Genomic DNA, 16958 nt, shown 5'->3' with positions numbered 1-16958 from the left:
AAAAGAAGAGTTGAGAGAAAGAGTCAAACCTTAGCGTAAAGAGCGGGGCGTTGATGAGGAAGCAGCCCCTTGCATATACGGAGTAATTTCTGTTCGTTTTAAGTTTTAATGTGGCTCCTTACTTTCAGTTAAAAAAACTTGTTTTTTTATTTAATTTTAACAATGGATTGCAACAATTCAAGAACCTTAAAAAAGAAAACTAAACTTGAAGCTTAGTTTAAATTGTTGTTACAAAAACATCGCTACCAAATTTCTTTTCTTATAAGTATAAGAAATGTAAGACACGAAAAAGCTTGAAAATTTTTTTCAAGTTCCGTTCACAATCACTAAAGTTATTATTTATGCTATAAAAATATTTATAGTGCCTGTGCAATAATTTTAACTGCGTAGTTTTTCGAAACTATGTTTTATTTTAAACTTGTAAACGGGACTTGGATGGGGAGTATTCACGAGGAAAATTTTGAACACCAGTTTAAGGGTTTTCTTCCATAGAGATTTTAGAGGTAGACCTTATATCTTTTCAAGGCTTACACTCCAGAAATGACACTAAAATCACACTTTGGTACCATAAGACATTTTACGATGGTCTTGTGATAACAAAAGTATTAAAATCCACATGGATGTATTAGCTTTAAGACGATTTTAAGCAGCTCCCTAAGATGTTCTAGTGCTCTTTAAGCAGTGGAGAAAGAAAATAGACAGAATATGAAGTTATGAGCGCCTTCAACACTTTCTAAGATTTTCCAATTTGTTTCCACAATTAACTTTTACTATCAACAAGAATTTGAATAATATCCGCCCTTCCCGAATCAGCATTAACGGTTAAATTTTCTTAAACATATATTTAAATTTGTGGCAAGTATGGGTTCTGATTTTCTTTGTCTTAGATTTTAACTAGTTATGAGATTCAAGTGTGTTCCGGCCCTGGACATGATGATTTTCGCTAGCTTTAAATAAGTAAGACACAAGGATAGTTGTTTTTAGAGGAGGGAAAAGAAATAAAATTTGGCATTTAAATAGCACAAAAAAAAAACATTTACACAAGAATAAACCAATGAATAACATCACCCATTCGTAAGTTAAAAATACCTCAATTTTTCTAATTTTTCCTCTCCCTTCAGTACTAAACCCCATCCCCTAAGTCCCCCAAAGAGAGCGGATCCAGTTCGGTTACGTCAATCACGTATCTACGACATTTTGTAAGCGTTTTCCAAGATTTCCGGTTTCCCCCTCCGGGGGAAATAAGAGCTCTGAGGCATGAGTTCCTCCTAAATATCAAATTTCATTCAGATCCAGTCACCCGTTCTTAAGTTAAAATACCTCAATTTTTCTATTATTTTTTTCAAATTAACAACCCCAAGCTCCCATAAAGAGAACGGATCCGCTCAATTGTCAATCACGTATCTATAACTTGTGCTTATTCTTCCCAGCAAGTTTCATCCCGATCTCTCCACTCTAAGCGTTTTCCAAGATTTCTGGTTCCCCTTCCAGCTCCCCCCAAGGTCACCGGATCTGGTAGGGATTTAAAATTAGAGTTTTAAAGCACAAGATCCTTCTAAAGATTAAATTTCATTAAAATCTGATCTCCCGTTCGTAAGTTAAAAATCGAATTACTCCCCCCAACTCCACCAAAGAGAGCGGATCCGGTCTGGTTATTTCCGTAATATATCTTGGACTTGTGCTTATTCTTTCCACCAAGTTTCATCCTGATCTCTCCGCTTTAAGCATTTTCCAAGATTTCCGGTCCTCGCCCCAATGACACTGGATCCAGTCGGGATTTAAAATAAGAGATCTGAGTTACGAGGTCCTTCTAAATATGAGATTTCATTAAGATCCGATCACTCCTTCGCAAGTTCGGAAAAAAACCTTATTTTTTCTAATTTTTTAGAGTTAACCCCCCCCCCCCCCCAACTCCTCCGAAGAGAACGGATACGTTCCGGTTATGCCAATCACATATTCAGGACTTGTGCTTATTTTCCCACCAAGTTTCATCCCAATCCCTCCACTCTAAGTGTTTTCTAAGATTTTAGGTCCCTCCCAACTTCCCCCAATGTCACCGGATTCGGTCAGGATTTAAAATAAGACCTCTTAGACACGATATCTATCCAGAAATCAAACTTCATTTAGATCCGATAACTCCTTCGCAAGTTTAAAATATCTCATTTTTTTCTAATTTTTCAGAATTAACACCACCCCAACTCCCCCAAAAAGAGCGGATCTGTTCTGGTTATGTCAATCACGTATCTAGAACTTGTGATTATTTTTCCCACCAAGTTTTTTTTTTGCATGAGGATTGAGTTAAATGAGGGTTGCATATCATGGGGGGTTGAATTAGTTAGAAGTTGAGTTGCACAGCAGGGTTCAGTGAAAAGGGGATTCAGTAAAACAGAGAGTACAAAGCGAGGTCAGTTAAATGGATCCAGATACGTGGAAGTTAATTAAATTGACTGTTGAGTTGTATAGGGTTGAGGTGAATGGAGGTTCAGTTAAATAGGGATTGAATTACAAGAGGGTTCAGTTATACAAGTTCAATTTCAGGGAACCTTTTCTCCTATGTGTTTAGATCCATCAGTACAAGCAATCAAGCTTTATTTCGTATTACTTCGTATAACTTTATTTCGTATTCGTATTTTATTCGTATTACTTTATTTCGTATTCGTATTTTATTCGTATTACTTTACTTCGTATTACTGACTATTGAAAAATTTGTCCCTAGGATGAATTGAGTGGCGTCTAGTCAAAAAAGAAGCAAAAGTCAAAACTTTTCCCATATCTTGGAATCAAATAGTTTTTCCCAGCTTGATTTCTAAGGTGTTTAGAATTCCAGATCAACAAATAAATTTTTTTGCATACTTTACGCTATAATAGTTTGTCTCCCTTATGAAACTTCCAGTGTACTGATAAATTTGAACTATGATTGGACTTTTCATTAAGAAATCAAACTCGAGAAGTCTTTTTCTAGTTTGGAGTCTTTTTCTAGTTTTTTTCTAGTCTTTTCCTAGTTTGAAGTCTTTTTTTAGTTTTTTTCTAGTCTTTTTCTAGTTTGAAGTCTTTTTCTAGTTTTTTTCTAGTTTGAAGTCTTGGCTGTTTGGGTAAACGTTAACAGTGGAAATTCATTTTCAATACTCAAAACATTTTTCAAACATAGACATAAAGTGGGAGACTATCAACAATGACACTCTCCAGACTAAAAAAAAAGTCGAAATAAATATTACCTTTAAAGTTATCTTTACCTTCATATTATATTATCAGCAATATAATATTTTATATAATATTATTATATTTACTATATAGTATTTTATATAAATATCACCTTTTACCAGCAATATATTTTGACATTTAATTCCACTTCCATCGTATATAACAAATTTACAAGAAAAGAAATCGTGATTCTCTAACTTGGAATGTCAAGCTTTTAGCGCTAATTAATTTCTTGGACCTTATGAGCAAGGCTCTTTTAAAAAGCTAAACAAAAACTGGCTTATTAATAGTTTCTTTCAGTTTTTGCTAGAAATATTAAAGTCAATACATATTTTAACAATAATTTAGGATGTTGAGATTTATTTTCACAAGATCTCAGACAAAATTACCTAGATTTATTTCATACGGAAGATATCTATTAATAGATTCTAAATTTTAGCTTTCTGATAGGAAAAGGCAGTAGACTGAAGATACCTGAGCTTCAAACATTAAACTCATCCAGTTTGGAGAAAAACTAAGGGCGAAAAAGTAAAGGTGCCATTCCAAACATGTCCAAAAAAAAAAAAAAAAAAAAAAAAAAATTATGCAAAATATTCAGAAGAAATTTGAAATTCTAGTTTTACACAACATCAAATGCTAAAAGAGGACTGATTTTAGGGACGTTTACTGGTGATAACTTTGACCTATGCAATTAGATATTGTTTTAAATAATGTTCAAGCTAGACTCCTGATGACACAAGGTCACAACTGGTGAGGCAAAAGTCAAGACTTAACAACAGTCAATGTTCTCTATTATTTCAAATTCGCAGTAGAGGCGAAATTCAAACCGTTTAAAGTTGCAAAATCTGCAATCAAAGCATAAATCTTAAAATAAATTTTAATAAATAAATCTTTAGATTTTTAAATAAATGATTTAAATCTTTTAAATCATTTAATTTATTTAAATATAAGATAAATCTTATATCTTTAATATAGATTGTAATATTTGTAAATTTATTATTAATAAATTAATATTTATAATATAATTTAATCTTTAACATAAGATTTATTTAAATCTTTTAAATAAAAGATTTTTAAATGAATCTTAAAAGTTTTTATGACTTTTGTGTCTTCAAAAATATTGAATTGGCTCAACCATACCGACTAGAATGATATTTTTTGATTGCTGATCTCCATTTTATTGCAAAAAATATATTGCATAGTTACATTTTACTTAGCTATGGGTATTTCAAACTTCTTATGCAGTGAATACATTTCTATTAATATAAGCAATAGAGAAAATACCATAGAAAAATTCATTTACCCAATTCAGCTGTTGTAAGAGAGAGAAGGCAAGAGCATGAGGTTAATAGCTATAGTGATTTTTTGTTCAAAGACACAATTAGAAGACAACATTTTATGTCCTATCCTCCTGATTCCGAATTTTACAGTAAATATTTCTTTCTAAATAAGAGAGGGACACAAAAGTAAACATGAAAGAAAGTTCAAGGAATCTTTCATTTCTTTCGAAATGCCTAGGGATAATTATCCCAGATTGGATACGCAAATGGATACAGTAAAGCTTGATATGTTTGAAAACATACCTTTAACAATGCTTGTATCTAACTCACGTTTGACAGGATCAGATTCAGGCTCGATTTTTGCAGTAATATCTTGAGAAATATAAAAAGTATGGTCTACCTGATCAGTCACTAAAATAGAAGGCTTCCATCCGAGAGTATTCATGCTATCACCTGATCTGTCTTCAGGTTCTGGAAATATTACAAGTAAAATCACATAAGAATCCTCACAAGAAACCAAGGGGGCTCCTTTTACAATAGTTTAGCATCTAACACAACTTTTATATTGCACTTTGAGATGAAGAAAGAAGCTAAAATCAAAAGATACTTAAAAGAAACAAATATATTTAAAAGAAATTAAATAACAATCAAATCTTCAACTATTAAAAAAAAAATCAAATGATCTTAAAATTTTTTTAAATATCTTAAAAAAAACTAAATTACCTTAGAAACATTCAAAAATTAATAACAATCAATAGTTTGCCATAATAACAAGTGTAAAAGAACTGTCCTTCCAGATAATTTCAACAATCTTGTACTTTTTACACAGTAACAATGAATAGAGTTACATCAGTTACTATACTTTCAGGCGAAATTATCTGATTTTTATTTAGACAAAAGGGCCTTTAGTTTCTTCAATTATGTATTAATAGACAAATCTGACTCATTTACTAACAGGTCAACTTCTATTATTAATTTTCAAATGTCATAAAATATAATGATCCATTCTCTTCAAGAGGGTTTTCTCTCCCCAAAAAAGAAAGAAAAAATATCAAAAAGAAGAGAGCTAAAGACATTCCCACCATAGGTCTTGCCATAGATTCTAAGCATATACTTGGGAAGAGAATATTCATAATAACGACTATCAGTAAAAGACCAAAATTCCCCACCAGGCAAGCATACGCAAGCTGTGGATGAATAAAAGATAAATAAAGGCGAAGTATATATTATACTATTTATAATCATGAAACGGAAATTAAACTACAGCGGACAGTTTCCCTATCCCCTCTTTAAGCACACCAAAGGAAAAAAATAACTTGTACAGAAACAATAATAGTAACACTAATACCAACTGCTAAAAAACGTCCTCTAGCTTCCTTGAGTATTTTTCAATCAAGAATAAGATATATGGATAGGTATTATCTTTTTATAATTGTAACGAATCAATTACCTTCCTTAACAACTGTACGATAAGAGAGGTTAGTTTGGTCCATTATTCATCAATCAAGTCAAAGTCACAGCTGGCTTTCTTGATTGAATTTACTCTTCCTGGTCATCCAATTCTTCAGACACTTAGAGACATTCGGGCCATCTACCTTTAAAAGCAAGAAATCTTTACTTGTTGGCAAAGCTTTAAAAATTTACAACATTTCAAATGAAAAAAAAAAGATTGTAATTGAAAATACTTTGAATATCATTCATTACCAAGAACTACAATACCTCTGGATTCAAGAAAACTACATGCTATTGTCAGATTTTAGGCCTCATTTGCAGAAATATTCATTTTTATTTTTATTATAATAGCAAACCTAAATAAATTACAAAACATCTTCAATAAAAAGTGTATATGTTGATGTATACCGAAATCTACAAAACAAAAGATGAAGTTCATTAAAAAATAGGCTTATCCAAGAACAAAATGAATTGGAAAGGTGTAGAAGGAACAATTTTTGAAACCTTAGACACAATTAAGAATGGATACAAGGAAAACCGTTGACGAAAAAACTTGGATCATTGTAGATTTATTTTGCAATGACAAATTTCGCCTGATGCCAAGGAAAAAACATGCTTATATATCAGATTCATAGTGGGTCTTGACGTTGGGAGGGCTGGGTCAGAGCCCATTCACATACTATGTCAAAACTCTGGTACCACTTAAAAAAAAACAATATACAACACGCCTAATTTACGTTAAAAAGAGGGCAAGGAGGACTAGGCTAAATTCTCCATCAAACTACAACATAGCTCATTGCTGCGCCAGGTTCAGATTTTGCTTGACCTTTACCAAGTTCCCGTTTAAAAAATAGCATATTTGGTATAAGCTCCAGCTGAATTTTTTTTAAATAAGGTAGCTAGTGGGGGGGGGAGGGATATGATTGAGGGGAAATGAATTAAATTCTTATCTTAATATTACTCCGTAAAAAAAATCAGGTAATGGCATAGTAGTATTTTTCATCTCCATCTTTACAGCTATAGTGTATCTGTGAGAAAAAACCAGTTGCAATTTCTGAAACCTTTTTCCTAGAGACTTGATTGTCCTATTCTCCTTTGGGATATATTTTTCTGACCTTTTGATTATTCACAGTGAAAGGGCTATTCTAACAAAGTAATTAAAGAACTGCAAGAGGTTAATGGAGTAACCAGCACATAACAGCAACATGAAAAGGGAGCTGAATACCCTCCATTTACTTTTAAGTACTTAATAAGAGCACACAAGCTTTTATCTTTCTGATCAAAGGACTTCCATCCCCATTTTTGGCCATCACCCATCTATACTGAGTAAAAAAGGGAAATATGACTAATTATTGAGTCAATGAGAGAGTTAGAGCTCCTCCACTTCCTCAGATTTAAGAGTCTTGATATTTTTCATCAGTGAATAAACCCATACTGATTTTATGCATTTCTGACTGTCTTTTCAGCTATACTAACAACCCCAACCAAGTCTTTGGGGAAGTCTGGCTGTATAGAACTATTCAGATCATATCTAAGTGACAATTCTGAAATCTTTAACTATTGTATGGTGTAAAAAACAGAAAGCACAGGACTTTTCCCTCCCCTGATCCCACAGTGTAGGCAGAGCTTCAACTTGTGAACTGTTTAAATGGCAGTGTCACTGAAGACATTAGTGCTACCTCTAGCAAAAAACTATCATCAAAAATTAGTGAAAAGTCACTGAAAAGCAAAGAAACTACAACACCATCAACTCAAAACCACCAACAATCACTTTATATGAGACAAATGAAGAAACAGGTAAGCAAACAGGACCAATGACCAGAGTGAGCAGCATCAAATGAGCAATTCCAGATATTTCTGCTATGATTCGAGACTTATGAGCTTTCCCATGAATAAAATTAGTTAAAATATTTGATTTATTTTAAGAATTAAATAAAAAAAACAAGTTTTTTTTAACTGAAAGTAAGGAGCAACATTAAAACTTAAAACAAACAGAAATTACTTTGTATATAAAAGGGGCTGTTCCCTCCTCAACACCCCGCTCTTTACGCTAAAGTTTGACACTTTCTATCAACTCTGCTTTTTAAAACAGTAAAACTTTTTAAGACAGTAGCAATAATGTCTGTTTCAAATACAATACATAAAATCACTAAAGGAGTTGATAAAACTACTGCATTTACTGATCAAGATTCAAAATTTGGTATAGGTCACATGTTACTATTTTAATGCTCTTTGTTTAGCCAAATAGAAAATTGTGGCACAGTCTGTAAACTCATGGAAGGAGTCAGTAAAACTGTGTCATTTACCAACCAAGTTTGAACTTTATGTAGATGACATGTCAGTATTTTTGTGGTCTTTATATATCCAAACAAAGAATTTTAGGGACATCAGAGAAGTCAAGGTGCTTCATTTCAAGATTTTACCAGCTTAATATTTTTACAGTGACAAAAACATTGGGGGAGGGGCGTCCCTTCACCCCCTCCCAGCCCTGCTTACCCCAGTGGGAAAGAGCAATTAATTGATCCTTAAAGTGAATTTTTTATACTAAAAAATGATCACATAAAGAGAACTTCTGGGAATTACAGTACAATCAGTTAAGAGCAGGAATGCATAGGTTGCTCACTTCTAGTTCAAGATTGCTCATTTGGGCTAACCTAAATAGCAAACTAAACCACCATGAGATGACCTAAATGTGAGCTACTTACACTTTAGAAAAATTGAATGTCATTCAAACCCAAGTTAAAGCCCTAAACCTTCCCTTTCATAGCCCAAAGATGCAAGGAAAGAAATAAAAAAGCACTTGAAAAAATGCAATAAAGGAAGGAAAAGGCAGAGGCTCAAAACAAACTAAGAAACTTAACTAAGCGCCTTTATGAAAGTTAAAGAGTACAAGATAGAGATACTGCAGTTTAAGCTAGCTTATGACAGTAAGAAAAACCAAAAGAAGCTCTGGAAATATAGATCCAGTATCAGTCATAGTCAAGAGATAAGTTTTATAATATAATGTGAAATGAAGAAAAATCCTTCCTTGTGATTTGAACAAAAAAAAATGTTCTTTCGTAATTAAATCATACAAAACGACAGGTGAAATTTTTCAACATGAACTGTTTTCAATTGATTCATATCAAATAAAGACACATGTATTCTTGAAACAAACTATGCAAAGAGCAATGATGCAACTTATTATGCATTTGACAAGCTGAACAACTCAAAAACATCACAAATAATACTACAAGATAACTATTTTATTGAACACCATGAACACTTGGTATTTTACCTAATTTAAATAATTTACCTATTTTATAGAATGTAGCCTAAATATTTTACTGGTATCTTACCATATCTTACTGATATATTTTATGATGCCTTGCAATTTTTACAACACCAAAGTGCAAAGAGGCTGGCAGAAACAAGTTTGGACAAGATTTTGTTTTGTGCATAGCTGTATCCCTTGGTCTGACTTACCCAAACAATAAAGTATATTATAGTACAGATAATTATAGTTTTAAAATAGTGAAATATTAGCTGAATTAACATTATATTAGTTCTGTAAGCTGTTAAAGACAATAAAAGGCTACAATCATTATTGAAATATAACAAACAAAGAAAATAATAAGAATATTATTGAAAAATGAAAGAATATTCACCTATTAGATTGAGCAAGAAATCCCAGCTTATCAATTGACTTGGGTTGTCTAATGGCCTAATTTTCATTAAAAGTGTGGTCAGATCTGGCACTTACGCAGGGGGGGAGGCTTCGGGCCCGGGCCCCACCAAAATTTTGTGAAATGCTTAATTCCCCTTGTTTTCTTGGGATTTCTGGCAAAAGTAGGACATTCATTAAGAATCTAGATACATGTGTGAAGCCTTTTTGGGGGGATTTTACAGCATGCAATTATCTGGTCAAGTCACTGCCCAATTATTAACCCATTTTCTGTCTAACTTTTTACCGTTTTTGAAGTAATTAGCAATTGTACTGTTATTTTTTTTTTTTTTTTTTTTTTTTGTAAAGAAAGCTTGCTTTCCACAGCAAAATAGAATATTCCTTGATATTAGGGCGTTTATCCCCCCTTTTTGGGATAAAGTACAGCTTTTAATGGATCAATTATAGAAACTATCATTTTTCATTAAAATCCATGTTTTTGCAACAAAAGAACCACCCCCCACAGCACCCATATAGCACTGTTAACCCTAAAATTTTCCTTTCAGTGGGATATAATAGATTCATCACTGGTTCTAAATCGGTGGTTCTAAACTGAAAACAAATGTTATTTGAATCCTTTAATTTGAAATTATTGTAGATTGGGTTGATAGGAATATCTCTAGTATTTCTATTTAGAAAAGGGTCTGTGTTATTAGATGTGTTTAATTTCAGTTCCTTTCCAAAAAGAATATGGGAAGCCATTTGCTTCAGATATAAAAGTTGTCTCAGCAAAAGTACTAAAAGATCTAACTGTTGAACAATGTAGCAGACCAAAGCAGAATCAATATCTTCAGTTTTACTTAAAAAATTTCACATGATAGAGAAACCTGCGTTTATGCTGTTTCCCTAGGACCCAGCTTCCACCCTTGATTTCCTCCTTGATAATTCCAGATCTTCATTAAAAGGAAAACTGAAATTCACACTCTCCTGTTTAAGTCATAAGCAAACATACAGCATTCCCTAGAGTGAAGACGCAAAAGGATTCAATGCATAAATGTTTACTCTTTTTTTTTTTTAGAGGCACTTCATGTGGAAGGGGTGATCAAATAAACTTTGGAGGGGACTCAGTCAATTATAAATTGAAATTTCCACTGCTGTTTTCAAAGATTTAGTCTGCTTTTAAACCATTTGCTGCTGAAAGAGTTGTTGTGACAAAAGCCTCTATAAGAAATTCTTATTTTAGTTTAATGACCCTTGTGTTTCAGCACTTTCTTTTAAAAAAATCTGCAGATAAATACAGAATTGGTTCTGAGGAAGAGACAAGCAGAGGACAGATGTAGAAATTGTTATGTAATTTTCAGGGCTTATTCAGGACTTTTGTTCAGGGTTGGGTGGCTTTAGAACAGGCACCATCACCTAAATGAGAGTCTGAAGAAAAGGAGCTAGATTTGCCTGCAGATCCTGTCGAAGATGGTCTTAATGACAGTGAATTTGGCTGAATGAGCTACTATTATGATCCAGTTCTTAGTTAATCAAAGTGTTACAGACCAATTTTTTACTTGTATTTGGTTGCTTTTATAAATAAATGAAAAATAACATATAGATGATATTACTGAACATAGCTATTTAATTTAAAAGGATGATAGGTTTTTTAAGTAAAATGGTTAATTTTTTAGTTTTAAACGTAGAAAAAAATCTGCTAATATGATTTTACCACAAATAATGGTAAATTTTTTACTTCTTTTTTCATTTTACAAAATAGATGCCAAAAATCAGGCACTGTCTAAGTGCTAAGGTATTTCCCTAAGTACAAGATTACCAAAGGAATAAACAAGACTGTTAATTAAATCGATGAAACTCTAGATGAAGGATCATTCCTTTTTTAGCCCAGGAAAATGAGAATCACTCAAGATTTCATTAAAAACTCAGAGATATTTTATTTGACATGTTAAATCCTACAACATCACTACACATTTCTATAGCTTTTACCAGATAGTGTTCTTCCAAGTGGCCTCCTCTAATAAATAACAAAGCATATTCTACCTTTTCACTTCTCCCTTCCAGTCATCCAAAAATGACCTGAAGCACAAGATTTCAACAAGTCTGCTAGTATTGAGAAATTATATTCAAGACTGCTAAATGAGATTACCTAAAAATTACACTTCCACTATGTAAGACATTTAAACTGTTGCTTCAGTTGAGAAAAATAACCTTATACTAGACAAGCTGACCCCATGTTACACCAATATTTCAGAAACGGGACAATACCAAAAAAGGTGCCTACAGACCCACTAGTTTTACCTCAGTGGGGTGACTACAACCCTTGAGCAGGTTATGAGTCCTGAAATTCTGACAGAATCTGTCACTAATGATATAGGCTACATCAATAATATGGTAAATAGAATAGCATAGGAAACAAAATGTACTTTCAATGATGACAACTACAAGCTATTTGGACCCATAAACCACCAAGGCCTACACTGTGACCTTCTTAAATTCAAACACTAGCACATGATTAGAAACCTGAGTTCCACATAAAGAAATACAGTTACCTTTACTTTGGTGGTACTATCCTCTGTCCCAATTACAACATATTTGATCCCAATTCACTGCCAAAAACAGTGCTTAAGACAAGTCCCAAAGAAAGGGATTTAGAGTGCTGATAGACAAAAAAACGAAGTTCTAAAGCCAATGGCAGCAAGTAGTATCAAAAGAAAATAGTCTTTGAGTAGGCTACACAAACCCCTGGTGATCAAATAAACCCCTCTTTACCCAACATTCAATGCAGCAATATACAAGGGGCAGTTCAGATAAGCTGTCAAAATATCCTGTAAATAGGCCTACTCAAACATAAAATATTCTAAGAACTCATTACATTTGTAAAAGTACTTCATTTTTCTTTACCCCCTTGCTCTAACATTCAAAAATATAGCCTAAATTACAACTCTCTATCAGTTTTCTGAACAAGGCTAATAAAATTTGCCTTCTTAGACTTCCTGTTTACAAACCAAGTAGAGAAATTTACATTTCATATAAAACCTAGCCTAAATGAGTTCAGAAAAATTAATTAAAAAATTCTACAACAACTGCTTATATTATTCTTAAAAGCATTTCAATTTACTTTTCTCTAACCCCTTCCCACTTCAAGCACAAATATGTGGCAAAAATTACAAATTCTCCTTGAACTTTCTTTAGCATACAAAAGAAAAAAAAATGTAGCTATACTAGTAGCCTATCATTAAATCTGTATTTTATGCTATGTTTCCTCCTTTTTTGATAACACTTCAAATAATTACTAAATCCACACTTCTATTGTCCTCACTCATGCAGAATTAAATTTTGTGTGGCTAGTCTGCCCCTCAAATCTGCAAAAGGAACAATGATAGCTATATCACAAGATCTAGGACAAAATAGAAGAAAAGCACCCGGTACTCGGACACTTTAACCACTTTGCCATTTTTTGACATTCAATCTACTATAATTACTCTATTATACTACCTAAAAACATTAATTATTCACATATTTTCTGGTCTGATCCGAGAGATTTGAGTCTCCTCTTGACAGCAATGCCAGTTGAGACTTCTTTCAATATGACTAATTTCCTTTCTTTTTGGCACTTCACCATTAGCTACAGCTACTTTCAATATAGCAATTATTATTTCATCTCAGCTTCAAACTAAAAAGAACAAATAATCTTCCTTTATAGCAGGTTTTTTTTTGTTTTGTTTTTTTTAATCACTCATCAAGTGCCTAGATCAATATTAAACACTCAGTCAAATAGAGTCCACATACAAATCAATCCCTATTACATCACTGTCAATATAGCATTTACAATATTATCAAAATCAGATTAAATTCTTTTCTCTACCACTTTCACAAATAAACTTAATAAACAAGTCTATAATCCTATACTTCAAAGATTCGTCATCAATCACAATTCCTAGTGCAAGCCCCACTGAAAGCTCTCCTAGATTTTCCTCTTTACACAACATTCTCATTTCTTTTCTTAAATTTTCATATTTTTTACAATCAACAACATAATGGAAAATACTCTCTATCTCACTACAATTATCACACTGAGGACTATCAGCTTTGCCTATGATAAACAGCCTATGCTTAATGCCTACATGGGTTGACCGAAAACGGAACATTAAGCAACCGTATTTTCTTTTCAATCTACCGTAATTTTTCAAATCAAAACCAGGTTTCTTTTTCTGGGTTAGAGCTATGTTACTACTATCATCCCTCATTTCCTCAAAATTTTTTTGGTAAATACTTTTAACCATCTCTCTAACCTGTTTATATGGTTCTGTAGGAGGTGTATGAAGCAACTTTTGTGCTGCCTTTTTGGCATATTTATCTGCTCTTTCATTACCCACCACCCCCACATGGGCTGGACACCACAAAAATTGTATTGTTACTCCTTTCTCACAAATCTTCAGAATAGAGCTATAACACTTATGGACCTCATCCTTTGGTTTATTTGGAAAATTCTTAAGGGATTGGAGGGCTGATTTTGAGTCGCTGCATATGAGGAACTTATTTTGGTTTTGATCACTTTCACTAATTTTTTCAATTACCCATTCTAGTGCACTTTCAATTGCTTTTATTTCTGCCTCAAAAACAGTTGATTCTTTGCTAAGTGGCTTTGTTATCTCTGTATTGAATTCGGGAACCACTGTTGAGCAGCCCACTCCTAAGCCATTTGTTTTTGAACCATCTGTATATATTTTCACATATTCTTCATACTTGCTATTCAATACTGAGAGGAATTTTTGTTTCATTAATAGGGGGTTGTTTTCTGTTTTTTCCATGTAGTCAATCTCACACTCAATCTCAACCCAATCCCAAGGGGGAATTTTTGGTGGTTTTTCATAACGTAGCATTTGGGTAATAGGTACTTCTATACCTTCCTGAGTAAGTAGTTCTTCAAATTTTTCAAAAGGATTCAGATGCCTCCTTTTCCTAAGGTGATTTCTAGTGTGGGTCAGTCCAGGTTTAATTATCAGTTTCTTAACTGGGTGATTGAGATCTGTTTTCCATAGATGGTTCATGTACATTATAAGCATTTTTTCCCTTCTTGTGTTGAGTTTCTCCACACCAGACTCACTCAGGAGAAAAGAAATTGGGGTACTCTGGTGAGCTCCAAATGCTAATCTTAGAGCAGTATTCTGTATTGAATCAAGTTTTCTGAGAGTGGAATCTGGGGCAATGCTGTATATCAAACTCCCATAGTCAATTTTAGGTCTAATGTATTTGATATAGAATTGTCTTGCTGTAACTATGTTGACACCATGCTTCCCACACGAAAGCATCTTCATCAAGTTCAGTCGCTTTGACAGGATTCTTTTAGATATTTGATATGTTGGCTGAATTGAAGTTTATCATCAATGTATATTCCAAGGACTTTATGACAATTGGTTACTAGCAGTTCCTCTCCAAATAGAGTAAGTTGGGGAGGCCTAATATTCCTCTTGGGTGTGAACAACATAACTTTAGCTTTGGATGGTTCAAAATCAAGATCTATTCCTAGGGACCATAACTCTATTTGAGCCAATGTTTCTTGGACTGCTTTTTCTGCTTCTTCTACTGTGTTTTGGAGTGTCCAAATATTATTATCATCTGCAAAGATTCCTCCTTTGCAGTTATTGTCTTCTAGGGGGATATCAAATTCTCCAACATTATAATAGTCTGGCCCAAGAACACTACCTTGTGGAACACCTCTTTCCACCCCTATTTCTTCTGATCTTTCCTGTCCTACGGTCACAACAATTTTCCTATCTGACAGGTAGCTCAGTGTAAATTTCATCAGATTTCCACTAATTTTTGCTTTAGACAGACCTTCTAGTATCTGTCTGTGAACCAGATTATCAAAAGCTCCTTTAACATCCAAGAACACTGCAATCATCACTTTACCATTATTGAGTGCATGAATGATGTCTCTCTGCATTCTGATCAGGTTATCCACTGTATTTCTTTCCCTGCGAAAACCTGTCTGTATATCCTGCAGCAGGTTAGCTTCCTCTGTGGCAAATCTCACTAGTCTTTCATATATCTTACCTCCAACTGGAAGGAGAGTTATAAAACGATGGTTTTCTACTTTGTTTGGTTTATTTGGTTTTGGGATCATGATAGCTGTGCCATTCTTCCAAATTGTAGGGAAATTGCCCTCCTGCCACAACTTGTTGCTAAGTTGTAGTAAAATAACCTTCCATTTATCAGTCAACCTTTTAAAGAAAACTGGGTGTATGTTGTCACAGCCGGGTGAAGTTTCTGGTAGTTTCTTTAGGACAAATTCAAACTCTGCTTTTGAGAAAGGTTTATTGTAATTTGATTGTTCTATAGAAAGTTTTCTTGCTTTAATGAAAGTTGTTGAGGATAGACTGGTTCCTTCAAATGGATCTTTCTTACCTATTGTCTGGTGGAGATGACTTGCTCCTGCTTCAGCTTTTGTTTTGCTATCAGCAATCACTTGTCCTTGGAAGGTTGTTGGCCCCTGTGGATGATGGTAAAATTCTCTCCTATTCATCTTTCTAATGAAGCTGTACACTTTTCCAAATGGATCTCTGAAGCTGAGATTCTCAACAAATTGCTTCCAAGATTCTTCTTTAGCTTCTTTTATTGTTTTTCTAAATTCTGCCTGGGCCAATATTTTATTTCTATAATTTTCGATTGTCAGAATCTTGTTGTATTTGTTAGAAGCTTGGTTGAGTTTCTTTTTACTTAGGCTGCACACTTCATTCCACCATACTGGTTCATTTCTAGTCTTGTTGCCCAGTGTCTTGAAAGGGATAGGGGTTCAGAAGTTAAGCTAATATTTAGTTGATTGATTATTGCTACTGCTGAGAATGCCAGATCGATGGTAGAGTATACTCCTGTAATTGGATTTCTTCTTGTTTGGAGTCCAAGTGGGGTCACTAGGCCAATATCATCATTTTTATCCAGAGCATTTAGGATACCTATACCACTACGATTATTAGATCCACATAAACACCAGGCATCTGAATGGGCATTAAAGTCACCAGCAATTATAAAAGGCTCTTTGTCTTTAATCTCTTTTTTCACTTTATTAAATATGTCCTCTGTTTGTGGTTCATTTCCATCAGGGTTATATACCTTAACAATAACTACTGTATCCTTCTTGCCCAGGAATACTCGGCAAGCTACCATCTCAATTTTAGAACTTGCAGTTTCTTCAATATATAGTTTTTGAAACATTAAAGGCTTTTTAATACAAATCAATATTCCTCCTCTTGACTTTCCTGCTCTATCTTTTCTTATTACTTCATAATTTCTAACTCTACATGAATGCTGGGGCTGTAGCCATGTTTCTTGAAAGCACCCAACATCAATTTTTTCTTTTTCTAAATAGCAATCTAGTA

The 16958-nt window shown here is 33.5% G+C and overlaps 2 protein-coding genes across 3 annotated transcripts in view; both read right to left on the bottom strand.

The window, feature by feature from the left end:
* The window catches only part of LOC136028025 (zinc finger protein 681-like), a 32305-nt gene that overhangs the window by 13371 nt on the left and 1976 nt on the right, over positions 1 to 16958 (bottom strand). Inside the window, exons 1-3 of one of the 2 annotated variants that reach the window (XM_065705597.1) lie at positions 13075 to 14900; positions 5932 to 6076; positions 4785 to 4952 (exon numbers count right to left, since the gene is read on the bottom strand). In XM_065705597.1, the coding sequence (XP_065561669.1) occupies positions 4785 to 4952; positions 5932 to 5974 (211 nt within the window). In that variant the 5' untranslated portion in view covers positions 5975 to 6076; positions 13075 to 14900. Of the gene's footprint in view, positions 1 to 4784; positions 4953 to 5931; positions 6077 to 13074; positions 14901 to 16958 lie in introns of those variants that run through there. The other variant, XM_065705598.1, reaches the window with a different exon arrangement.
* LOC136028482 (uncharacterized) lies at positions 13422 to 14891 on the bottom strand. The gene has a single exon (XM_065706325.1). It carries the CDS (start codon positions 14889 to 14891, stop codon positions 13422 to 13424), a length of 1470 nt encoding a protein of 489 aa, XP_065562397.1.

Source organism: Artemia franciscana, chromosome 6, assembly GCF_032884065.1.
Source record: "Artemia franciscana chromosome 6, ASM3288406v1, whole genome shotgun sequence".
In the NCBI taxonomy this organism is placed as follows: Eukaryota; Metazoa; Arthropoda; class Branchiopoda; order Anostraca; family Artemiidae; genus Artemia; species Artemia franciscana.
This window is presented reverse-complemented; position numbering and strand designations above follow the sequence as displayed.

Bases quoted from the DNA above. Each gene is read 5' to 3' on its own strand.
- LOC136028482 (XM_065706325.1), bottom strand. From the start codon at position 14,891: ATGCTTTCGTGTGGGAAGCATGGTGTCAACATAGTTACAGCAAGACAA.